This window comes from Schistocerca nitens, chromosome 3, assembly GCF_023898315.1.
Source record: "Schistocerca nitens isolate TAMUIC-IGC-003100 chromosome 3, iqSchNite1.1, whole genome shotgun sequence".
NCBI lineage: Eukaryota > Metazoa > Arthropoda > Insecta > Orthoptera > Acrididae > Schistocerca > Schistocerca nitens.
Window position 1 is genome coordinate 166,059,280 of NC_064616.1, and position 24,430 is coordinate 166,083,709.

At 39.3% G+C, this 24,430-nt stretch overlaps 1 protein-coding gene across 4 annotated transcripts in view; it reads left to right on the forward strand.

The window, feature by feature from the left end:
- The window catches only part of LOC126248105 (apolipophorins), a 136,840-nt gene that overhangs the window by 55,276 nt on the left and 57,134 nt on the right, over positions 1 to 24,430 (forward strand). For all 4 annotated transcript variants that reach the window (XM_049948777.1, XM_049948779.1, XM_049948776.1 and 1 more), the window contains exons 20-29: positions 5 to 79; positions 2,743 to 2,954; positions 4,978 to 5,107; positions 9,707 to 9,870; positions 10,138 to 10,343; positions 10,451 to 10,583; positions 12,529 to 12,773; positions 14,013 to 14,397; positions 17,814 to 18,086; positions 18,660 to 18,816. In XM_049948777.1, coding sequence (XP_049804734.1) covers positions 5 to 79; positions 2,743 to 2,954; positions 4,978 to 5,107; positions 9,707 to 9,870; positions 10,138 to 10,343; positions 10,451 to 10,583; positions 12,529 to 12,773; positions 14,013 to 14,397; positions 17,814 to 18,086; positions 18,660 to 18,816 — 1,980 coding nt within the window. The remainder of the gene's footprint in view (positions 1 to 4; positions 80 to 2,742; positions 2,955 to 4,977; positions 5,108 to 9,706; positions 9,871 to 10,137; positions 10,344 to 10,450; positions 10,584 to 12,528; positions 12,774 to 14,012; positions 14,398 to 17,813; positions 18,087 to 18,659; positions 18,817 to 24,430) is intronic.

A 24,430-nucleotide genomic window follows, 5' to 3' on the forward strand; every position in this document is an offset into this window, starting at 1 on the left:
TCAGGAGCAGTTGTGGTTGAAAGGAATTATGGGAAGAATAAATACACATTCCAAGATCTGGCCCTGAAGACACCGAAGGGTAAGTATTTCATCTGCCAGCAATTTCTTTAATTTTATTGAGGCTAATGTTCTGTTAATTAACAAGGAAATTCCAATCCCAAAATTAAAAGCAGAATATTGCTGATTTTTCAGAGGAATGTTTAAAATTTTGTAAGGTCTTATAGTATTTAATGTCATTAAATGTTTACAACTGTTTGTTCCTGACTGCCGCATCATTAGTTTTTCTTCTCATATTTCAATATGTCATCTTGCTGCATTTTGTCATTTTAGCTTCTTCTGCTCTCCCTTCTTTATTTTCATTATTTATTTGTCCATTGACTGTTTTCAACAGTGGTGTGGGACACATCAAAGTACATGTCATACACAGCTCTAATAACTTAACCATAAATAAATTAGATACTCAGTTACTATTGTAACTGGTCTAGAAACATTCACACACAATACATATACTTAATTGATCCATTCATAATAACTTCATTGTCATCATGATCTTACACTTTTATCTTCATTTTTCCAACCAAAACTACAGACAGAATCTTGCTACTCTTTTTTGTCTGACTGACCACATACAGTTGCAGCATACACAAATGGATTTGCAAAACAATTAAAAAAAAAACTCCTAAATAGAGTTATTTTTAATTCTACTCTCAATTTTATTTCCTCTTCCAACCTCTTGAGGTATGATAACAATTCATTCTAAAGTAAAATTTATTGTGGACCACACACTTTTTGAGATTGTGTTCTTTTTACACATTCTATGTGAAAGCTTGTACAGTTGCATGTAGTGTAGCAATTGTAATAAATATTTATTTGCAAGTCGCCAAGGTAGACTGTGACCATAAACACACTTTTTGTACTTCTGTAATTTAAATATTCATTTTAAATGAAACTTGGTTTTGTAACTAATCCAATAGTACTTAAAGTCATCCAGTCTGACATCTTCCATGATGCAGAGATCTGAATACCTAAATTATTTCAGTCTGACATATTCTGCTGTGCAGACATTTGAAAGCCTTATTCAAGCAAAGCAGACTGAATTATCTGTGAAGGTTTAATTATATACTCTTCTCAGTGTATTTTCTGGTCAACATGCATTCTCACCAGTTTCATGGTATGTGCTATTGCAAAGTCTGACCCACTGAACATCATATCTAGGTTTGCAATTTTCCAGTCTGTGTGTAATTATTTCATTCCCATTAACTGTAAATCTATTGCATCGAACTTCATCAGTAAGTTTATACAAAGCTTCACCTATGTTGCTCACTATTATTAAATAATCTATGAACAACATGAATTATAGTTACACTGTTGTAGGTGTGTATGTTGCCTATGTAATTGGGTAATAGTAAAGGATGAAGCACACTGCATTGTAGTACACAAATTTTAACTAGTATTTTTCATTGAGTACCAATTGGTAATTATGACTGGATGTAACTGATGCACATTTCATAACCTACATATTATACATGTGAATGATTCAAGCCACACTTTTCCTACCCCTTAGAGTCCATGTACTTCCAGTTTGTCTAAAATAATTGCATAATAAACAGTATGTAATGCTTTGGAGAGCTCTAAAATGAGTCCTACCACTTATTCATTACTTTTGTAGAATTATCATTGTTTCATCGATGTAATCCATTAAAAGCATTTATCTGTTTCATCCTGGTCAAAATTCATATTGATTACAGTTCTGTAGTTAAATAGTTAGTGACCCACTGCTTCATTAATCTCTCTGATACTTTGGAGAATGCTGATAAAATATTTTTCACCTTTATGCCTGTTACCGCTTTTGAATAATGGTTTCACCTTTTTAAATTTCAATTTCTGTAGAAACAGTTCTTCAGTTAATTATATATTAGCAATATGTTTGATATCATAGCTCAGATTACCACTGTTCAAATAAAAAAGGTTCAGATGAGATGTTTTAGGTACCATATCCAGTAAAATGTAAATATTTTTAAATATTATTTTGAGTTCATGAAAAAAGAAAACTTTGGTATGCATATTATTGACCTGAATTTTCAGGTGCACAAGTTATTCTTCAAAATAAACACACACACACACACACACACACACACAGATGTAAGTATACATTTATTGAAGAGGATAGTAAGAAGACAAATTTATTACCTCACACTTTTACTGGTTATGCCCCAAATACTAGTGATGATTAAAGTTTCATACCACTATATTACTACCATAAATTCAGTGTTCTGTGAAGCTATCATGGGTTGCTGCGATACTTTTCACAGTTCATAAAACTGTAACTATGAGGCATTTCATGAGTACTGGATGTATTTCCAACCATATTGTTTCGAAATTAGTCCTTTTACCACTGTCATTGATAGCAACAAAACATTCATTATCCAGTTGCTAAGTGACTTCAATCCATTCATTCATTACATTCTGTAAATAGAGAGTGATAAACAATAATTAACAAATCTCACTGGAATTCTTTGTTTCTATTATTGGTTTTCCATGTCCATTCAGCATTATCACGTATGGAAGTATGATCAGTAAGTTATTATCTAGTACAGCCTGAGTAAATGTTTTGGGATAAAGGCCCTGCTTATTGATGTAAATTTCATATATCTCAACAGTTTTCATGTAGCTTATGACATTCTTTGTATTTTGTGTGATGTCACCTCAATTAACTGCAGGTACAAATATTTTTCATTGCAGGAACATACGCTATCAATGGGCATCTGGATATTGCTCCAAGGAATTATGCTTTTGACCTGAAACTTTCAGTGGACAAAAATGAACTTAATGTTAATGGCCATCTGAATTATGCTGAACCAAGAAGCATAGATATTGCTCTTGAAGTTACTTCTCCACAGTATCCTGACTATGGTTATGGTTTCCAACTAATTAACAAAAGAGGAGATGACTCAGTAAGTACAGAGTAATGAATATCCTTATGAATGAATTTAAGTACTGTGTAATAATGTTGGGGAAGCAATTTTAATTTCAATGTTCTGTCAACATAATCGCTACCAGTACCTTAGTACATTTTCTGAAAAAAATTTTTACATTAGGACTTTGCAATTTTGAAATTGTTATATTTCTTCAGCTGAGAAATTTTGTCTGTTTCCATCATCAGATATTCATTCATTCATCCATCATATTTCATAGATCCCGTCATGAAGGAAAATACAGGGTACACACACATACATATGGTACAGTGGTACAGTTGACTCTGAGAAGCTCATCTGCAGAAACCAGCACGGTTTTAGGAAACAGCGGTCATGCGAAACATAGCTGGCCCTCTTTGTGCATGATATACAACAGGCTCTAGATACCGGCTCCCAGGTTGATGCCATATTTCTCGACTTTTGAAAAGCGTTCAACTCAGTTCCGCAGTGTCGCTTCCTACAAAAAGTGCATGCTTACGGTCTATCCAATGACATAAGTGGTTGGATAGAAAGTTTTCTAACAGACAGGGAGCAGTATGTCATCCTGAATGGGGTAACTTCAACAGAAACAAGAGTAACTTCAGGTGTGCCCCAGGACAGCGTAATAGGTCCTCTGCTTTTTATGATTTACATAAACGATCTGGTTGATGGTATTGACAGCAGCCTTAGACTGTTTGCCAATGATGCTGTAGTCTACAGGAAAGTAGTATCACACAAAAGTTGTGAACAAATCAATGGGGATTTGCAGAACATAAATGTGTGGTGTAATGACTGGCAGTTATCTCTCAATATTAGTAAGTGCAACCTACTGCGTATAACAAGGTGAAAATCCCCATTAATGTATGAGTACAAAATAAATGATCAGTCTTTGGAAGCGGTAACATCAGTGAAGTATCTGGGTGTGACTATTCGAAATGAACTCAAATGGAATGATCAGATTACACAAGTAACGGGTAAGGCGAACTCTAGATTGCAGTTTATTGGTAGAATCCTGAAGCGATGCAGTCCTTCAACAAAGGAAATAGCTTACAATACATTAGTTCATCCAGTCTTAGAGTACTGTTCGTCTGTATGGGACCCTTACCAGTTGGGTCTGATTCAAGAGATTGAGAAGGTCCAAAGAAGAGCGGTAAGATTCATGACTGGTACATTTAGCCATCGCAAGAGCGCTACAAATCTCATAGAAAGGTTGGAGTGGGGGACACTTGCAGATAGACGATGCACTAAACAGAAGGATCTGCTCACTAAATTCCGAAATCCAATCTTCGCCGAGGATGTAGGGCATATATTATTACCACCAACTTTCAAATCGTGTAATGATCATCATTCAAAGATAAGGGAAATAAGAGCTCGTACTGAGGCGTTCAGACAGTCGTTTTTCCCTCGCGCAATCCACGAGTGGAACAGACGGGGGGGGGGGGGGGGGGGAAATGTGACTTTGGCACGAATTGTGCCCTCCGCCACACACCACTTGGTGGCTAGTGGAGTATATATGTAGATGTAGATGTAGAATGGTGCAGTGTTGCTGTACAGGTAGAGACAAAGAAGGAGGAGGGGAGGGAGGGAGAGAGAGAGAGAGAGAGAGAGAGAAAGGGAGGGAGAGAGAGAGAGAGAGAGAGAGAGAGAGAGAGAGAGAGAGAGAGAGAGAATTCGTTAAAAAGATAGTAAAGTTTTCAGTCTTGTCCGTGTGCTTTTTGATGACTCAATGCCTCTATTATTCAGTGAGTTGTCTCCCTTGCTCCTACGTTATGTACTTGCAAAATGTAACTCTAGTAATGTTATCCAGCTGGATATGAAAAACAATTTAAACAATTGGTTTTTTGTCTGTATAGTTTATAAAAAATATAGAAAACTCAACAATAGTTAGGACCACTGCATACAAAATGTCTCTCTTTGTCATAGTGTGCACCAAAAATGTTGTTTCAACCACAATAAGTTTTCCAGCACCATAAAATGCACAGAACTGATTGTGTCAGCATTTATATTATTTTAAAATTTTCAGAGTGACAGCAAGATTATATTAGCTTCTGGAAGAGATCTGAAGAGTGATAGATCAAGGATCATTATTGAACATTTCATTAAAGGCAAATATGAGACCCTGGACAAGTTCAACCTAGAAACATCAGGAAAAGGTAAGGAAAAGTTAAGCAAAGTAAATAGCACCATAACTGTTTGATTATCATCAGTACTGTTGTCAAACCATTAGTAATTAAATCTGAAGTAATTTTTTATTTGTTGATATGTACTTGTCATTGTATGCCTGTACTGAATTTCTAAAGACTATCTGAGCTTGTACTATGCCTCTAAGTACCACAATATTGGAGAAGAATTAAACTCTAATATTATTTTTGGCTCAGACCAGAACTTTTATCTGTTTGATATGTTAAACATTCATCAGATACAACCAAAATGTGTTCTTAACAGTCCTGCAAAACATATCTAAAATGCTATCAGCATGCTCATTCACCTCTTCTCTAAGAGAGAAATTCTTTCAGATTTCCTCTTATATCAGTTTCTTTCAAGTTTTTAACAGTTTCTGCAGAGTATAGCTGATTTGCCACCTGTACCATCTCTAATATACTTTCCACACTAACACCACTCTATATTTCACAATTTCAGTCTTAGAAATAACAATTTTTGTTGTTAATACAAACTACAGTTACCTTTTTGATTTCGTCACATTGTTATGCTATGTCATATTGCTTGCTTAACAATCAATTATACAGCTGTTTCTTTATGCGAATGATTTACAGTCCTTCCATTATTGTATTTGTTATAACGTCAAGTTTAACACATATATTTCAGAACGACACAACACATATAAGTCACAGAGTAAGTTGACAAGCAAGACATGTGTACACATTAGCATTCGAATGAGCACAGAGTCCCAGTCTAGCGGACGCTGCTCGGCTGGCTGCTTAGGTGGTGCAGCTGCTGCATGGCTGGCAGACAGCGCCACACGTAGAGGACGTGGGTAATTGCGCGGCGGCGTTTTGAATGATCGGCGAGTCACAACACTTTTCCCCCCTTTGAAATTGTTGCACTGGTCCTGATGGAGGTGTCCTGGAGATGGCTAACATCCATAGGCATTGTTTGACTCGCCATAAAGTCTCGAGGAGGAGGCTTCCTGTACGGACGGAAGTGTCCCCGATGATAACGGGTCGAGATGACAGGAGACGTAGGGGTCGAATCTGCTGGGGCCCCATGCACCAATCTGCCCGTTGTGGCAAGTCCAGTTGATATGACAGGAGACATGGGCGATGTGTCGGCGTCCGTTGGAGGAGGAGGCGAGTAGATTTGCTCTGACAGAGGATGGTCATCCGGTTCCTGCATGGGCACGTCTCCTGGTGGCGTCCGTTCTTGTGCTGGCATGGTGATGACGGTGAGAGGGCTGTGTTGTGAGTATTGAGAGATGCCAAGATCCCGAGCGTCAGGTAGAACTGAAGGTGGTGTAGCGGCATTCGGAACAGGCGTTGCCGGCACACGAGGCCGAAGCTGGTCCGAATGATGCACTGCAACACCCGTGTCCATCTGGATTTCATACAGGCGTCTGCCATGGTGTCGTAAGATGCGGCCTGGGCTCCATTTTGGCCGCCTGCCATATCCCCGTACCCAGACGAGGTCGGCGGCGGTGAACCGGCCAAGTGAAGGCACCCGCGGCCGTGAGGTGGAAGGCCGCAGAAGATGAATTAGCGTGTGGGGCTGTCGGCCATGTAAGAGCTCAGCCGGGCTGTGGTCGCCCATGGGGGTGAAACGGGAAGACGCCAGAAAGTGGAGAAGCGCATCATCAGCAGCAGAAGAAGTCAGAAGTTTCCGCATCTGAGCCTTAAATGTGCGGACCAGTCGTTCAGCCTCACCGTTTGATTGTGGATGGATAGGCGGGGCCGTGACATGCATAACGCCGTGACGAGCACAAAAATGCGCAAATTCGGAAGAGGCAAATTGCGGACCATTATCAGTAACAAGAGTAGAGGGGAGGCCTTCCAAAGAAAAAATGCGGGCAAGAGCACTGGTGGTTTCCGCGGTGGTAGGTGACGTGCAACGGACAATGAAAGGAAAGTTAGAGTAGGCGTCAATTACAAGGAGCCAATAAGTACCTAAAAAAGGTCCCACAAAGTCAGCACGAATGCACTCCCAGGGCTTCTCAGGCGAAGGCCACAGTGACAAAGATGACTTCGTGGCAGCGGCCTGTGTCGCACAAAGGCCGCAGGCAGCGACCATGTGTGCTATTTCAGAGTCGATGCTGGGCCAGTACACATGACCGCGCACCAGAGATTTTGTGCGAGACGCACCCCAGTGCCCTTGGTGAAGGAGGCACAAGACTGAAGCACGCAAAGATGCAGGTACCACAACTCGCGGCAAAGCATTGTCAATGGAAAGGAGGATAACACCATCCCTAGCCGTGAGGCAGTAGCGCAAAGCGTAGTAGTTCCACAACAAATCAGAAGTCTTAGCGGATGGACAATCTGTCCAACCCTTCTGAATACATTGTAAAACCCGGGAGATGGTAGGGTCAGAACCCGTAGCAGCCGCCAGCCTGTCCCCAGTGATGGGGAACCTGTCCACAACCCGCTGCTCGGCAACATCCAGGTGGAAACACAAAAGTTCGTCCCTATCGAATGCCTGATCAGGACCCATGGGAAGGCGTACAGAGCATCAGCATTTGCATGTTGAGCCGTTGGCTGAAAATGAATCTCATAATTGAAACGAGACAAGTAAAGAGCCCAACGCTGGGGACAATTCTCGTGTGAATGTTTCGTAAAACACCGCGGACATGAAGGAAGTTGCCAGGGGTTTTGCTGCAGTTTCTTAGCGGGTTGTTTACGGTTAGGCTGAGGCTGCATGTGGGAGCGCACTGCGGCCACGTCGGCCGGCGGGCACGCGCCGCAACGTCGTCAACAGCACACAGAGGTTGTATTTCCCCGACATCACCACATGCCTCTATTTGCGCCCCAGCGGCGTGAGAAATTTCAAAAGACTGCGCAATGGAGAGAACTTCATCTAGAGTCGGATTTGCCAACTGAAGGGCACATTGCCGAACTTCTTTGTCGGGCGCCGACCGGATAATAGCATCCCGTAGCATGGAATCGGCATAGGATTCTTTGTGAACGTCAGTAACAAATTGACACTTTCGACTGAGGCCGTGAAGTTCAGCAGCCCAAGTGCGATAGGATTGATGTGGCTGTTTTTGACAACGATAAACAGCAACACGAGAGGCTACCAGATGCGTTTGCTTTTGAAAATAGACAGACAGAAGTGAGCACATTTCAGCAAAAGACAAAGACGCAGGATCCTTCAAAGGAGCCAATTGCGGCAACAACCGATACATTTGAGGTGAAATTCAGGAAAGGAACAGAGACTTACATGGTTGTTCGTCCGTGACATGAAATGCCAAGAAGTGCTGTCGAAGACGTTTTTCATAATCAGACCAGTCTTCCGCCGTCTCATTATAAGGAGGAAAAGGAGGTACAGCCAACGACGAGAAATGCCCCGCATTTGACGCCGCAGTGAAATCATGAATCGCCGCTGTTAGAAGCGTTTGCTGTTCAAGGAGATTTTGCAATAGTTGCTTGACAGTAGCCATGGAAACCTGTAGGTCAACGGTGAAAAGGAAAAATCCACTACCTCGTCGCCAATTGTTATAACGTCAAGTTTAACACATATAGTTCAGAACGACACAACACATATAAGTCACAGAGTAAGTTGACAAGCAAGACATGTGTACACGTTAGCATTCGAATGAGCACTGAGTCCCAGTCTAGCGGCCGCTGCTCGGCTGGCCGCTTAGGTGGCGCAGCTGCTGCATGGCTGGCAGAGGTAGAGGACGTGCGTAATTGCACGGCGGCGCTTTGAATGTTCGGTGAGTCACAACAGTATTACCTCATGATTATCACCTCCTTTTAATATATATTTTATTCCAGTATAAAAATTTGGTTTGCATCATGATAGTCAAAAATTTCATTATAATACCTTTTCAGCATCAGTGAAGTAACGATACACCACTTTTATTACTGTGTAATTAGTAACAACTTTATTAGAACTTTTTTTGCACCATTACTGCTATCATCTGTTTGTACTGAAAATGAGATGCATACTATAATAATTAGTTTGGGGTAGTCTTTTACACAAAGTCATACCAGTCTGTTTTGCATAGCTGCTCCATGGCTACAACATTTACATCTTTTTAGTTTGTGTTTTGGATAATTATTATTTTTTGTATCAGTTTTACTAATGTAGATTTCTACCACTGGTCTGGAACATCCTGAAAATACTGGGCTCTTACATAAATTCCACATTATATCAGCAGATAAGGTACAAAGTAAAAATGACCTTTGCAGAATACAGATACAAGCTGCATGGTTAGAATAAACATTGAAATATAAACATACTTTGAAATTGGTAAAACAGCTGTCAGTATTCCAAATATTGTTGTAATTAGCTCTTTGCTTCTTTCTGTAGGTTGTGTAAATTAATTTAATGATACTGAATGCTTCGTGATGGGTAGAGTTATAGCATCAGAAAAAAAGAACTTGATCAGACAGACAGTTTAGAGAGAGAGAGAGAGAGAGAGAGAGAGAGAGAGAGACTGGCACATTCAACACCAGTAATTCTCTTGGTCTGAGAAATACAGCTTTTGTAAATGTCTAAATTTTGTTCTCATCCATCCAATAAATTTTTAACTTAAGTAGATCCACAGAATTGCTAATGCAATGGTTTTATTTTCACTGCAGTCATAGGTACTGGACATGAAATTCTTGGAAAATTTGAAATCAGTTCTAAGCCCAGGCATCTTGAGTATGACCTGAAACTTGGGTATGATGCACTAGAGCTGAGCTCCAGTTTGGTTGCTAAAAGAGACATAAAAGCCCCTGATGATTATGAATTAAAATTTTCAGTAAGTAAAATTTTCACTAATTCATTGCACTTTTCATGTGGATATGAAACATTATTTTCAAATGACCACTACTGAGATACATTTTATGACATGAAAAATTGCTTCTTCAAAAAATTAAACAATATTTAAAAAAAAAGCCAATTTCAAGGCTTTCAGTTGTCTTTGGAGGTAGTCAGGATTTAAGTTAATAATTTGAATTTATGTAAATCAGGAAGTTCTCAGTATGTAGAAAGAAAAATTTCATCCTCTCCACTTCATTTATTACAGGCAAAAATTCTTGACAATAGTATCCGGATTGAAAGTTCTCGTGAAGTGAAGCCCAAGGATGATTCTGTATTCCTAAACACACTAATAGTGCTATCAGGCAAAAAATATGAGCTCCAGGTTGATATCAAGTCTGCAACTGAAGATGAATATCACACTTCCTTGAAGGCTGAAAGCACCTTGAAGATTGAAGGAAAAACTTCTGTCAGGTTTGTGTTTCAGTCATTGGACTGTACAAGAAGTGGAAAAAGATTTGTATTTATAACTTCACTACAAATTATTACAATTTCAAATTTATTTTTCTGTTTGTTTATAGATTAATCACAGAATTCACAACAGATGCTCAAGCTATAAATGCACATGTTAAACTGTCAAGTGAAGGAGAAGATTCCTTTGAAATTGTTTACAAACTCAATAGAGGTTCTGGAAATCCGAGTGGCAGTGCTAAGGTAATTAAAATTATGACAGAGTATAAGACAAAAGATATTTTCAGGATGTTTTTAGATAAGTCAGAATACCATTAATAATAGCTGACTGCATTACATGAAACAATAAGAAAGAGTTATGTCAGTGAAAGTAAATTATTAATGAAGCATCTGATGATTACACTAAGTTTATTGGGATTTTTCTTACTCTGTTAATGGGTTATTGAATAATAGGTCCAGTTCACCTCTTCTTTAGTTGCACAAAAAACAGCTTTCATTTTCTGTATGCTTTCCTCTGTATTGCTTTCATGCATTTTTGTATCATTATTGATGAAATTTAGAAGAGTAAATTATATCACTGATGTATTTTTAAATATGTGTTACTGGAGTATAATAACCTGTATCTGAACATTTATTTCCTCATGTAACACGTCTTCTTTAGTTCTATATATAGGTATGAGTAATTTTCCATGCTTCTTCGCAGCATTAGATTTTATATTCTACATTTTCATGTATTTTCTAATTTATAGTAGATATAATACATAATCATAACAAACCTTGATTCATAGTTTGGTTTCTGTTCTGTTGCTGCAACAAGAATACTTTTAACATTGTCTGTAACACTGTTTTTAAATTATTATTGACAAGCAGTTTCAAGGTTATTTAGGTTACAATGTTTCATTGATACCAAGGTCCTTAAAGAAGGGCAACAGGCTTAAAGTTGGCAAGAATGAAGAAGGAAACAACCATAGCTTTGCTGAAGGACCAACACAGCAACTGAATAAGTGATAATTCCCCAGAAGATTTAAATCATGTGGCTGAATGGAAATATGATCTGTGATTCTAAGATATAGATGTCAGAGAAATTAATGAACTATAGTACATTTTCAAAGGCAGTATTGAAGGAGTTCAGGGAAGCACTACTATAGCTGAAATACAAGCACTACTATAGTTGAAATGCAGCGTTTTAATACATATAAAGCTGTTACTACAAATGTTCAAGAAGCTTCTTTGGTAAACCATCATCGCCAGTTTTGTAAAAAGTGCAAATAATCATAGGTAAAGTTCATTGTACACAGCAAATGCAATTCACAAGAACTGTCTGTTCACTTCTAAGAGTTCAATAAACAACATTTCCTGTCTAAGACAGCCCTGGACGATGATCTATAACCAAGTGGGCAAGAGCTGCTCATGTGTTTCCGAGTAGGCTTCTGTCTGTTGTCGTCCGGTCATTGGCAGATTTTACTCGGCCAGCAGTTGGCCGAGGCAAAGTTGATATCTTCATCCTCAGCACTGCCTGTGGTGCTGGTGGACCTCGTGTCAGTGGCGAGTCTCTATGGCACTGGCACCAGCTCGCATCTTTGCGTCTGTCGTGCTTTGCCCTGGCTGTGTCTTGTTTGGATGACACAACAGCTTCAGTGAGAATTTTCAGTAGGGGGGAAAAATAGCATTTAGCTTACAAAATGTTGTTGCAAATTTGGAGAACAAGTATTTCATATAGGTTTGGAAACATTCTGTTGCTTCCATTGCATACACCAGACTTCAGCCTGTGTATGAGTAGAACTGGAAATATTGGGAATATGATGTGGTTATAACTATGGAAAACAAAAACTTACAGGAAAATCATAAATATATGATTCTGAAACAAGAAAATTTGATATAGGTGGATATGGCAAGGTAGTGGAGGAGGAATTTTGGAACTATTCACAAACGTAAATTACAAACAAAGATACAGTCAAATTTACAGATACTGAGAGCACCTCACTTCTTGGCAGGGTGATGATCAGTAATTGTATGCTTGTCTTTTGCAGAACCAGAAACACTTCTCATTTTGAATGGAACTTTGTAGCAGTTGAAGCAAAATATGAGTTTCATATGTTACGTGATCATAGTAACAATATAGTAGTTAGATGCTTACTGTTACACACAATATACTAATATATATATATATATATCCTGCTAATTATAGCTGTTTGTGAAAAACTACCTGGATGGAACTGTAACATTCAAATACAACAATGGAGTTGGAACTGGCACTCTGCAGATTGATGTACCAAAACTGCACCGTAAAATTAAAGCAACTGGAGATCTTACACTGTCTGGATCACAGCGTTCTGCAGCAATTGATTTGTACTGGGATGCTGATAGAGATCAATCAAAACAGTTGCATTTTAAGACTGAGAATGATGTTAAAGAAAAATCAATTGACTCAAAGTAAGTCTTATATATAATTCAGTTTTATATCAGATTTTTGTTAATCAGAATAATAACAACAGCAAATTACAGTAAATAATCATGTAAAAAAGAATTTCGTTTGTAGGAGCATTTTACCTTGAATGAAAGTGAAATAATTGAGTATAATCTTCACAACAGCTTTCAGTTAAAAAATTAACTATGTGTTTATCTGCATTTCACTAAATTCTTCGTCTTCTTCTCTGCTTCTCCTTGTGTCTCCTCAGAGGAATTTGGGATGTTCTACTTCACCTAAATTCCATGTATTTTTAGATGTCTTACTCTCATAACTGAATTTGTAGAAACCTTAGTATAAGAAAATTTGATATAGCTGGATATGAAAAGGTGTGGAGGTGGAATTTTGGAACTGCATAGAAATATATAAGGGGCAGTCAAATGAAAACGAGACTGACAGATATTTATTACTTCGAAAGCGAACACCATAACAGTTAATATATTTATCCCTCTGTGGGATAATACAGTTAATGCCTTCATAGAAAAATGGTTGCAGTTGCCTAAAGAACTATGATTGTACCCAGGCATGCACCTCTTGATCTGAATCAAGTTGGTGGTGGTAAATGTCTTTCTTTAGGGCTCCAAACATATGGGGAAATTGCAAGGACAGATCCACATGTTCCCAGTGTTGTTTCAACAATGCTGCGGAAGTTTTGCTGGGAAGCTCTTACACATCACCCATACAGTCCTGATCTCTCCCCATAAAATTTGTGTATTTTTCTAGCCCTGAAGAAAGACGTTCATCACCATTGATTTGCTTCAGATGAAGAGCTGCACACCTGAGTACAATCATGGTTCCATAGGCAACTGCAAACATTTTTTCCATAAAGGCATTGACCACCTTGTCTCAAATTGTTTCAGAGTTGCAATCTGATATAGTATTTCATCTGTTGATAACAACAAATTCTTGCCATAGCCACAGGAGTGTGCATTTGGGTGTCTGTGTGGTTGGGTATGTGAATATGCATACTATTGCTGGATGCTGGATAAAGAGCTAGTGTGAATCACATTCTTTGTTGCTTGTCACTCTATGCATCAATCTGCTATATGTGAGTGGTTGTCTTTCCCTTAGTTTACTTTATTAAGCTATAAACAAAAATGTTCTCTGTGCATATACTAGAGTAACTGCCAAAATAATCCCTATATTAGAGTCCTTCTGATATTATAGTGCTATAGTTTACTCATTCAATATGTTTACACTTTAAGGAACACATTAAGACTACTGGATCAGCTAACAACACTGAACTTCAAAGGAAGCCTTTCTGGAGCAATAGATGATGGTGAACTGGAAGGACAGGGTGAACTGATACTTCCAACTGGAAGATACTTAGGTTTTAAATTTGGAAGAGCACTACATCTTACACAGGCTGATACTAAACTGGGTCTTCACCTTCAAGCAGAAGATCGTGAGAGTGCTTCTAGTAGTCAGCCAAAGTGGAAGACAGACTTCTTACTTGAATCTGGTCTAACAAGAGATTCATTTCAAGGAGAAGCAAAGTTTTTGTTTGAAACAGAAGGAAAGCAAGATCTGAAACTGTTCTTGTCTGGAAAATTACTTCCACAAGGAGAGAAAAAACTAATTTCTGGACAGGTAAGTACAGCCCTCTTGCTATGAGTGGATGTATTTATCAGAGGGAAGATAATTTTTTGTTTCAGAATAAAAATAGGATTATTGTTTTTTAAATGTTTTGAATTTTCAAGATCACTTAAGAAGAAGTATCATTTAATAATAGACTTTCTGAAATACATAATGTTACCTTGTTTGATGCAGAGAACAGCCAGACAAAATGGTATATTCCATTATAACACGCAGACTACGTTAAGATTGCACATACACTTATATCAAAGTCAAGTTTTTCAGTGAACATTGGCAGGACAAACATACAACCCAGCGTGCTGGTTATCCATAATGTTCCCTTTTTATCTCCTTTAGCACCAGCATTACCAAACAAGAAAGGAAAAATCTTACAGTATTGTTGGCTTGGTACCTCCAAATGGTAGGAGCAGCTGCCTAATTTGAAAGTGTTTCCCTCTTCTTCACAAAAGGGCCCCTTTCCTCATTGTGTATGAGTGTTGTGTCTTATGTATGCCTCATCGCGTGTAGGTGACTCTAATGGATGTGTGGTGTCATGAGTGTGCTGTATGATGGTGAGAGATGGGAGAGGGTGAAACCCAATGTCAGCACATTGTCTACTCTTCTCAAAGAATACCTAGGGTACCACATAGCCTAACATCCCCATCTGATGGATGGATCACCATCAAGAATGTCATGTGCTGACTCAGTGATGCATTGCAAAGAGATTTAAAATCTAATCCAGGACATTTGTGTATAGTTTGGTGATCGGGAACTTATGCCATCCTCTCTCCTCTCCTTGCTGGATAAATGTTAGTACTGAAATTTTCTACCACCATTAGGATTTGAACCAGCTACCTCCAAAATACTCATACATTTCAGTACAAATTGTCGTAGGCACATTATCACGCAAAATGTGAAGCATGAAAGACGACTACTAGCTTCCCACAGTTCAGGTTTATTCTGATGCCTACTACACCAGCAATTTCTCTAAGTGTTAAGCAATGATTTCTGTGGATCACAACATGGACTGTCTTGACATGGTCATCTTCTGCTTATACAGAAGGTCATCCAGGCTTGGGATAATCAATTGTCCAACACTCTGCCATGTTGAAAATGCTTAAACCTCTCATACCACTGTGCAAAAGTCATATAATCCTCCCCATAGGCTTGGCTAAGCAATTGCAATGCCTTTGTGGAAGTTTCGCCAACTTTTCGGGAAAATTTCACACACACACACACACACACACACACACACACACACACACACACACACTGTTCTTTAGGTTCTTTCGTTGACACTTTGGCACTAATCTGACAAGCAGCTTGTGTGTGTGTGTGCTCACTTCAGCAATAGCTCACTTACTAACAGTCAGAGTGAAAGGCAGCAAACAGCAGTTTTTTGTCTGAACCTACCACTACATGTGCTCAGTAGCCACAGGACAATCCCTCCACCTCCTATTTCAAAAATTTGGGTTCTTTTTGAACGCACCTCATATAATACTGTTCAGTTAGATAAACAAGCCATAATTTCTTGAGACCAAAAGACATTTTTCACAGTTCGATAAGAAGTATGTGGTTTTGCCACTCAACCAAAGAATCTTATACAGGGTGAGTCAGGAAGAAAGGTGTGGTGTGACCGCCAGACACCACACTTGCTAGGTGGTAGCCTTTAAATTGGCCGTGGTCCGCTAGTATATGTCGGACCCGCGTTTTGCCACTATCAGCGATTGCACGAGCGCCGCCACATGGCAGGTCTAGTCTAGAGAGACTTCCTAGCACTCGTCCAGTTGTACAGCTGACTTTGCTAGCGATGGTTCACTGTCTACATACACTCCCATTTGCAGAGACGACAGTTTAGCATAGCCTTCAGCTACATCATTTGCTATGACCTAGCAAGGCGCCCTATTCAGTTACTATCTTCCAGAATGTATTCTGAACAGATAATATTGTGAATCATGTACCGTCAAGAGCGACGTTCATCATTAATGGATTAAAGTTAAGTATCAAACTAATTATGTCCGCTTTCTGAATTCTCATTCCTTGTCATGTTCCAGACCTCACGTCAGTATAGTTCTTCCCTCTTCACGCCAGCCTGCGTGAGCTAAAACGCGTGCATTTCGGCCTCCACTCATAACACGGTGTTGGCTCTTCTGCCAATTCAAAGAAAGGTACATGCATTGAGGGGTGATATTATTAGTGATTCTGAACAAAAAACTTCATATGGATGTATGCCCTATTCCGAATGGTTTCCGAGATAGAACACATTTAATACCACTTTTGTACGTTTTTCTTGAATAACTCAAAAACCGCACCCTCCTGCAGAAACGTGTCGCAGTACAAAATTAAACTATATTAAGTTTCCTACAAAAAAGGTCCTATTCATTTTTTTCTCTAGAACTAATGGTTTGTGCAAAGAGAGTGCGAGAATGTTGAAAAACTCGCTCAATGCACATGTGCTGTAGCTTACGTAGTTTTTGTTGGCCAATTTGAGGTAGCATATTGAGGTAGCAAGTTGAGGCGAACAGTTTGATATGAGACACGTGTGGTCTATCAAGTTGGGAAACTACCTCAGATTGGCCTACAAAAACTACATAAGCTACAGTGCATGCACGTTGAGCGAGTTCTTCAACATTCTTGCGTTCTCTTTGCACAAACCATTAGTTCTAGAGAAAAAAATGAATAGGACCTTTTTTGTAGTAAATTTAATATAGTTTAATTTTGTACTGCAACACATTTTGCTGGAGGATGTGGTTTTTGAGTTATTCAAGAAAAACATACAAAAGTGATATTAAATGTGTTCTATCTCAGAAACCATTCGGAATAGGGCATACATCCATATGAAGCTTTTGTTCAGAATCACTAATACTATTACCTCTCAAAGCATGTTCCTGTCCTCCTTACTCACCCTGTATATGCAAAAGCTAAACATATGATACCTGGTGACAGTTACCCATGAAAATCAAGGCATGTAACTGACAAAAATTATGAATGAGAAATACTGGAAACACCAAAGATTTTTATATCAGAGTGTATAATATTGCAGATATGTTTAAAAGAATGTAGTCTCTAGAATATGTAAGTGTATTTGAATTAACTGTTGTACCAAGTTTATTGAAACACAGCTATTGTGTGACATAACAAACATTGAATCAGTAAAACAATTAAATTAACATTAAAAAGTAATGTAGTTTGACAGTTAATTAATATCAATAATGCCGAGTTTCATTATGTATGAACATTATCTATTTAAACATATGTCTTGATAAAGTAAAAGTAGTAACTATTTTTGTTTGATTTGCTTGCACAGTCATGAACAGACAAAGAGAATAAAAATGAAGAAACCCTCTTTTGTCTCAGTCAGGAGTGTGAGAAAATATTTGTATATCAATTTGTTTGACATGAGTGTTTTCAAGAACATGCGATTTTTTTAGTTTTCAGGTCAAGGTTCAGTATTAGGTGGCAGAACATCTGTTATCAAGCTTAATTCTGAAATCGATGAAACTTTCATAACATACAACCTCAATAGTGAATGTAGTCAAGGATACCGAGCTAACATTGTGGGCAAGATAAACAGAGGTTACAGTCCAGTTGCTGTGAAGCAGATAGAAAATACTGTGGAATTACTTTTGCCTTTTGACAAATTGAAACAGCTAAAACACACCATAATAGGAACTTTTTCATCTCAACCTGAATCAGCACCTGAGGTAAGAAATGCACATTAAAATTTACTGTGAAGAAGTGATATAAATATGTACCAGAGTATTCTCTCAATCAAATTGTACTTCACTGAATTTAGCTTGAAATATTGTCATATTCTTTCTGCACCACTCCTTCCAGTCTCTTCAGTTAGCACAATTTTCATAATTGATGCAAAAATTGGACGTTATAGTGATTATTACATTAAATAAATTATAAATTTTCTATAAGTTTGGGTTTATTATGGTCATATCTTTGTGGCATATGTGCAAGTTATAAGACCATTATAATTATTCCAAAATTTTATCTACAATCTGAGAATGTGTAGAAATGGCTGGATTAAGTAAGTAACTTATCAATATTAGAAAAAATGAAAATGGTAGAGAAATATTTCCTGAAAAAATGATGGTTCAGCTATGTTATGACAGCAGACTATTTGAATTCCTTCATATATCAGTCATCATAAATTACCATCTTTATATGTAAGTTCTCTATTAATGTTCCTTTAGTTGCTAGAGTAACTGAATAAGGTTATTAATTATTTTAACCACATATCTTAGTGTATGCAATTATCTTCACAGTTCACAGTCAGCAATGTCCTTATTTGGAACAATGAGAACACCCTTAAACTCATAGGAGAAGCTGCTGGTGATGAGAAGGAGGGTAGAACCAAGTGGGATCTTATTTTACCAAAGGAAGAGCCCCGAACACTGGAAACAACATGGAGTAATGCTGGAGGTAAGGTGAAAGCAAATACAAGGTGCATCAAAAAAATGTATACACACTTTGAAGTGTCATTGCTCAGTAAATCTTGGGTCAGATAATGAATGTCCATCTTCTATGTTATCTGTCACACCTCTTGGAAAATGCCTTCTGCATATTCCACAATTGTCAGGTTTTGTTTTCCAAGTAGATCTTTCTGAATATTTGATAAGATTTTCAACTTGGAACCTCACTCTTGGGGGTCCTTTGAGTCTCTATTTTTATATCTCCGAATCATTTTAAGTGAAATAGATACACAAGAAGTGTTCAATTACTGCTAAATATTCCAAGATTAAAATCTAAATCAAATTTCTAATTTTACTCAAAAAATGAGTATTAAAAATGTAAATTTTTATATATTTTTCCAGCTTATTCATGGTATTATCTCTACTTTCATGCTTACCTGGGACTTCATTTTGTTTATCTGGACTTTGCTTAATTTTTCTTGTATCATTACCTCAAAGATAAGAATGGGATGGTTCTCATGTAAATTGTTCCTATCTCTTTAGTACTTCTGTGTTTCACATTAATCACCTACTGTAGCTGTATCATCCTCCTGATTGTTCTCTTCAACTGAATTTATAATTTAATATTGTATTCTGTAGACAGCTCAGTCACAAGTCTCAGAGGCTTTCAACAATTTTCAGTCTTTTTAATTTTGGTGTAATGTATGCTCCCTCAATTCTTTCTTAGACTACTATAATTATATCAGCTGCTTTTTCTTTCACAATTTTCATTCCCCACTTTTAAACTCATTTGCAGTTTTTATGTATTACAGTACTTATTCTCATAAATCTGCAGCTGGTTCTTCATATGCTCTCAAGATCACTGTGTCATCAATAAACAAGTGTACTTTTGTGATCTCTCATGTTTTCTCAGCATGCTTGATTAATAGTGTACTTCCAGGTTTTCAAATGAGTTGTCATTTCCAATGTATGTACAATATTTTGATGATTGTCCCAATCATCTTCTTCAAGTGCTGTGAGTTGTGTTGTTATGTGTACTAGACACAAGGAGTTGGTTATAGAGTCCAGGCAGTGAGTCAACTAACAGCACAACTTGGAGCACCTGAAGAAGAATACACTGAGCGAGATGGCGCAGTGGTTAGCACACTGGACTTGTATTAGGGAGCACAATGGCTCATACCTTCCGTGATTTCCCTAAATTGCTTATGGCAGATGCCGGGATTACTCCTTTGAAAGGCATGGCCAACTTCCTTCCCTAAACCAATGGGACCAATGTCCCCTCCAGCAAATCAACCAACCAACCAAGAAGATGACTGGGTCAGTTGTCAAAAATTGTGCATAAAATGGAAATGACAACTTGGCTAAACACTGTGAAGTACACTATTAAGCATAGTTTTGCTGCACCACCACTGCATCATCTCTTGAATAATTTATGTGTTTCATTTGCAGTAATTATTAATGGAGGAAATAACAGTTAAGTTATTTTACTTACATAATACATTTTAATGGTTCATTCACCATTCTTAAAATTCTTTTAGTTCTGTAGTGTTTGTTGTTTTGGATCTGTTAGTATTAACATAGTTGCTTATTGTTAACATTATCACAATTCCTTATTTTGGAGAATTAAATGCCAATGGAAGTGCAGCATAATTTCATATTTCTGACACTTACTTGTGGCTTTTTAAAAGAGTATGCTGATTTATTACATAACTGGCATCTTGATCTCTCTCTAATCATTTGCATAAGCAATGTGTTTTTGACCTTTCTCACATTTTTCCTCCACCTGTAGGATAATTACAACTGTATATGGCAATTTTATTGCTTAGCAGTGTATCTTTTACTTTGGTCTCTTTCTCTATTTTCACATTTTTTATGCTCTAAAATTAAGTAATCATCCGAAATTTTAACACGCTTAGAGGCACAGTCACAGTGTTGGGCTTAATACCAAGTGCACATATAGTTATTCTGTGATGTCTAGCTCTCCTCAAAGTTACAAACAGTTCCTTCTGCTTAAATTTTATTGTTTTATTTCCCAAACTTCAAGAGGCATCCTGTAATTTTATGGGATTTCTCCATATTTTTCTGCTTCTATCTTTGTATTTCTGTCACATATTTTGCTTTCCTTGTACTGAAGTACATAATCTCACATGATTCTTTAACATAGTTTCTTATTATTGTGTTTTATCTTTACATTTGTATAAAAGTTCACCCTTCTTCAATTTAGTTGCAATTAAATTTTGAGGCAATGATCTTCGTGAGTTGCTTAGAGCACCTGTTGGTCCCTGAGTCAAGTACTAAACAGAGATCTTGACTAGAATATTATCTGTGTAAGTAAACATTATGTCTTTATTTAACAGACAAAAAAGTCTTCATTTGTTAAGAAAATCTTAGCAAAAAATAAAACCAAACTTGTGGAATAAATGATAAATTCTCATGTGAAATTTTCTGGGTTTATTTAGCTGAGCAACATCTAGACTCCAGATACCATGTTCCACAACTGAAACAAATTATACATCCTGACATTCACAAAGGTTTTAACCTCTTCTGATAAATTGATACCATTCTCTCCATTTACTTAAAGCAAAAATATATTCTCTGATACATAACAAATGGAATTCCTTTTATGTCAGTAGTAACAGTAATGTGTTATTGACAAGTGACCTTCACTGTCTAAAACATCACAAAATCACTTGTATGACAAATATTAGAATATTAGAAATCTCCTGATTGGACCCCCTGCAGGCCCGGGGGTAAGAATAGGCCCGAGGTATTCCTGCGTGTCATAAGAGGCGACTAAAAGGAGTCTCATGTTTTGGCATTTATGTGATGGTCCCCTGTAGTGTTTGACCACCATATTTCAAAATTTTCCTGAGTCTTGTCGTCGCATTGCAGTCCCACTTGTCCTCCATCTCTTGGGCGAGGATACATTCCTGGGTGTGGTTTCCGCCATCCACTATGCTGTGTCGCTTTCTGTGCCACTACCGCCGACCATGGACTTCTTTGCACCTGATATCCAGCATGGTAGCCAGTCTGTTGTGGTGGGGCTGCCATGTATTCTGTTGGTTGTAGCCTCCTGACAACACAGGGATTGCTGTGCTGATGCCTGCACTGTTGACTTACCCACGTATACCAAGGAGTAGATGCTTATCTCCCTGGGGCATCGGGACTCCCGACAATGGCCATCCTGTCAGGTGCGGCTGGATGGCGCACGTGGGGAGGGCCCTTGGTCGGAGTGGGTGGAATCAGGGCGGATGACATGCAATGAAGCATGGCACATCTTCTCTTGCTGGTCACCAGCCGCCAGCAGTCTCTAAGCATTCAAGGGCCTCAATTCAGTGTGTAGACATATGACCCCAAATCATTCCCCTTCCTGGCCACACCATGGGAAGAGTGAAAGGCCAAGGATGGCAGCAAGACTTATTCACCCTGGTACCTAGTTTGTATGAGAGCTGATGGGGAGTCTTTCAAGATGATGAAGTGCGAGTTATTTGTAGAGCATTTAGAGGATAAGTTTAGGGAGGTGAAGGTCTTGTCGAAAATGCGCTCTGGGGCAGTTTTTACAAAAACAGCATCCTCTGACCAGTCACAGGCATTCCTCGCTTGTGACAGATTGGGGGATGTTTCTATCAGCATCACACCCCATAACTATGGTCCAGGGTATTATATTCCACAGGGACCTACTTTTGCAGTCTGATGACAAGCTGCACGCCAATTTGGAGCGGTGAGGTGTTCATTTCATCCGGAGAATCATCGTGGTCCGAGAGACAATCAGGTTGCCACTGGTACCTTCATCTTGGCCTTCGAGGGTAATACATTGCCTTAGAAGGTCAGGTGATGGTCTACCGCTGTGACATCAAGCCATATATCCCTCTCCGGATGTGGTGCTTTAAGTGCTTTAAGTTCGGCCATATGTCTTCCCGCTGTACTCCCAGCCTCACACGTCGAGATTGCAGACGCCCATCACATCCCAATACTCCATGTGCCCTGCCTCCCATCTGTGTCAACTGCAGTGAGCATCATTCACCTTGCTTGCCAGACTGCAGGATTTTACAAAAAGAGAGGAAAATCATGGAATATAAGACCGTGGACCGACTGACCTACACTAAGGCTAAGCGAAAGTTTGAACGCCTCCATCCTGTTTGTCTGGCATCCTCTTATGCCACCGCTACAACTGTTTTAGCCCCATCAGCTCCACCTACCCCAGTCACCTCTCAGAGCCAGAAGACTACACTTGCCCCCTTGATGTTGTGTGTGGGGGGGGGGGGGGGGGAGCAATTCCCTCCCTGTCACTGCTGCACCACCTACTTTGGGAGCAACACCCCCCTAACCATCAGGGACATCCACCCCCACTTCTTTGCCGGAGAAGCATCCAACTTCTTCAGCTCCTCTCTCTCGGAAGAGGTCCCTTGGGTCCCTCCTTTCCCAGGTTTCCACCAGTGGGAAAGCTGACATCTGACAGTGGCTGAAGTGCCGAAAATCAGCTGGTTGAAGGGCTTCATGATCCTCTCCAGTCCCGGAGACTGAATCAGTGAAGAAAAGTCCAAGAAGAAGACCCCTAAGACCAAGGAACTTGTGGTGGCACCCACCCCACTGCTACCTACAAGCTCTGTGTCTGAGGATGAGATGGAGATTCTGTCGTCTCCTGAGGACCTGGATCTCACCGGACCCTCAGACACAGTGGATATCGACTCCTCAGGAAATCAATCGGTGACAGCAGGTGACCCTGAGGCACCTCATTGAATGTTCAATGCCTACCCAGTCTCACGATCATATTATCCTCCAGTGGAATTGGTGGTTTTTTTCCACCACCTTGCTGAGCACTGACAACTTATCAGCCTTCACCCTTTCTTCTGCATTGCTCTCCAGGAAACTTGGTTTCCGGTGATGCGAACCCCCACCCACTGTGGCTATTGGGGTTATTATAAGAATCAGACAGCTTATGCGAGGATATCTGGTGGAGTCAGTGTCTATGTCCTTAACTCTCTTTACAGCGAGTGTGTACCTCTTCAAACACCTTTAGAGGCTGTCGCTGTTCGAGTGTGGACGCCTCAGGCTGTTACTGTCTGCAGTATCTATCTTCCACCAGATGGTGATGTCCCACAACATGTATTGGCTGCACTGATAGCCCAAGTGCCACCACCTTTTCTATTACTGGGCGACTTTAACACAAATAACCCTTTGTGGGGTGGCTTGGTGGCAACAGGCTCAAATGGCTCTGAGCACTACAGGACTTAACATCTATGGTCATCAGTCCCCTAGAACTTAGAACTACTTAAACCTAACTAACCTAAGGACATCACACACATCCATGCTTGAGGCAGGATTCAAACCTGCAACCGTAGCGGTCACGCGGTTCCAGACTGAAGCGCCTAGAACCGCATGGCCACACCGGCCAGCGGTGGCAACATGCCAAGGCACTGTCGTTGAGCATGTGTTGGCACAGCTCGACCTTTCTCTCTTAAATAATGGTGCTGATGGTATACCAATTCGATTCTACACAGAGTACGCGAAAGAACTTGCCCCCCTTCTAACAGCCATGTACCGCAAGTCTCTAGAGGAATGGAGGGTTCCAAATGATTGGAAAAGAGCACAGGTAGTCCCAGTCTTCAAGAAGGGTCGTCGAG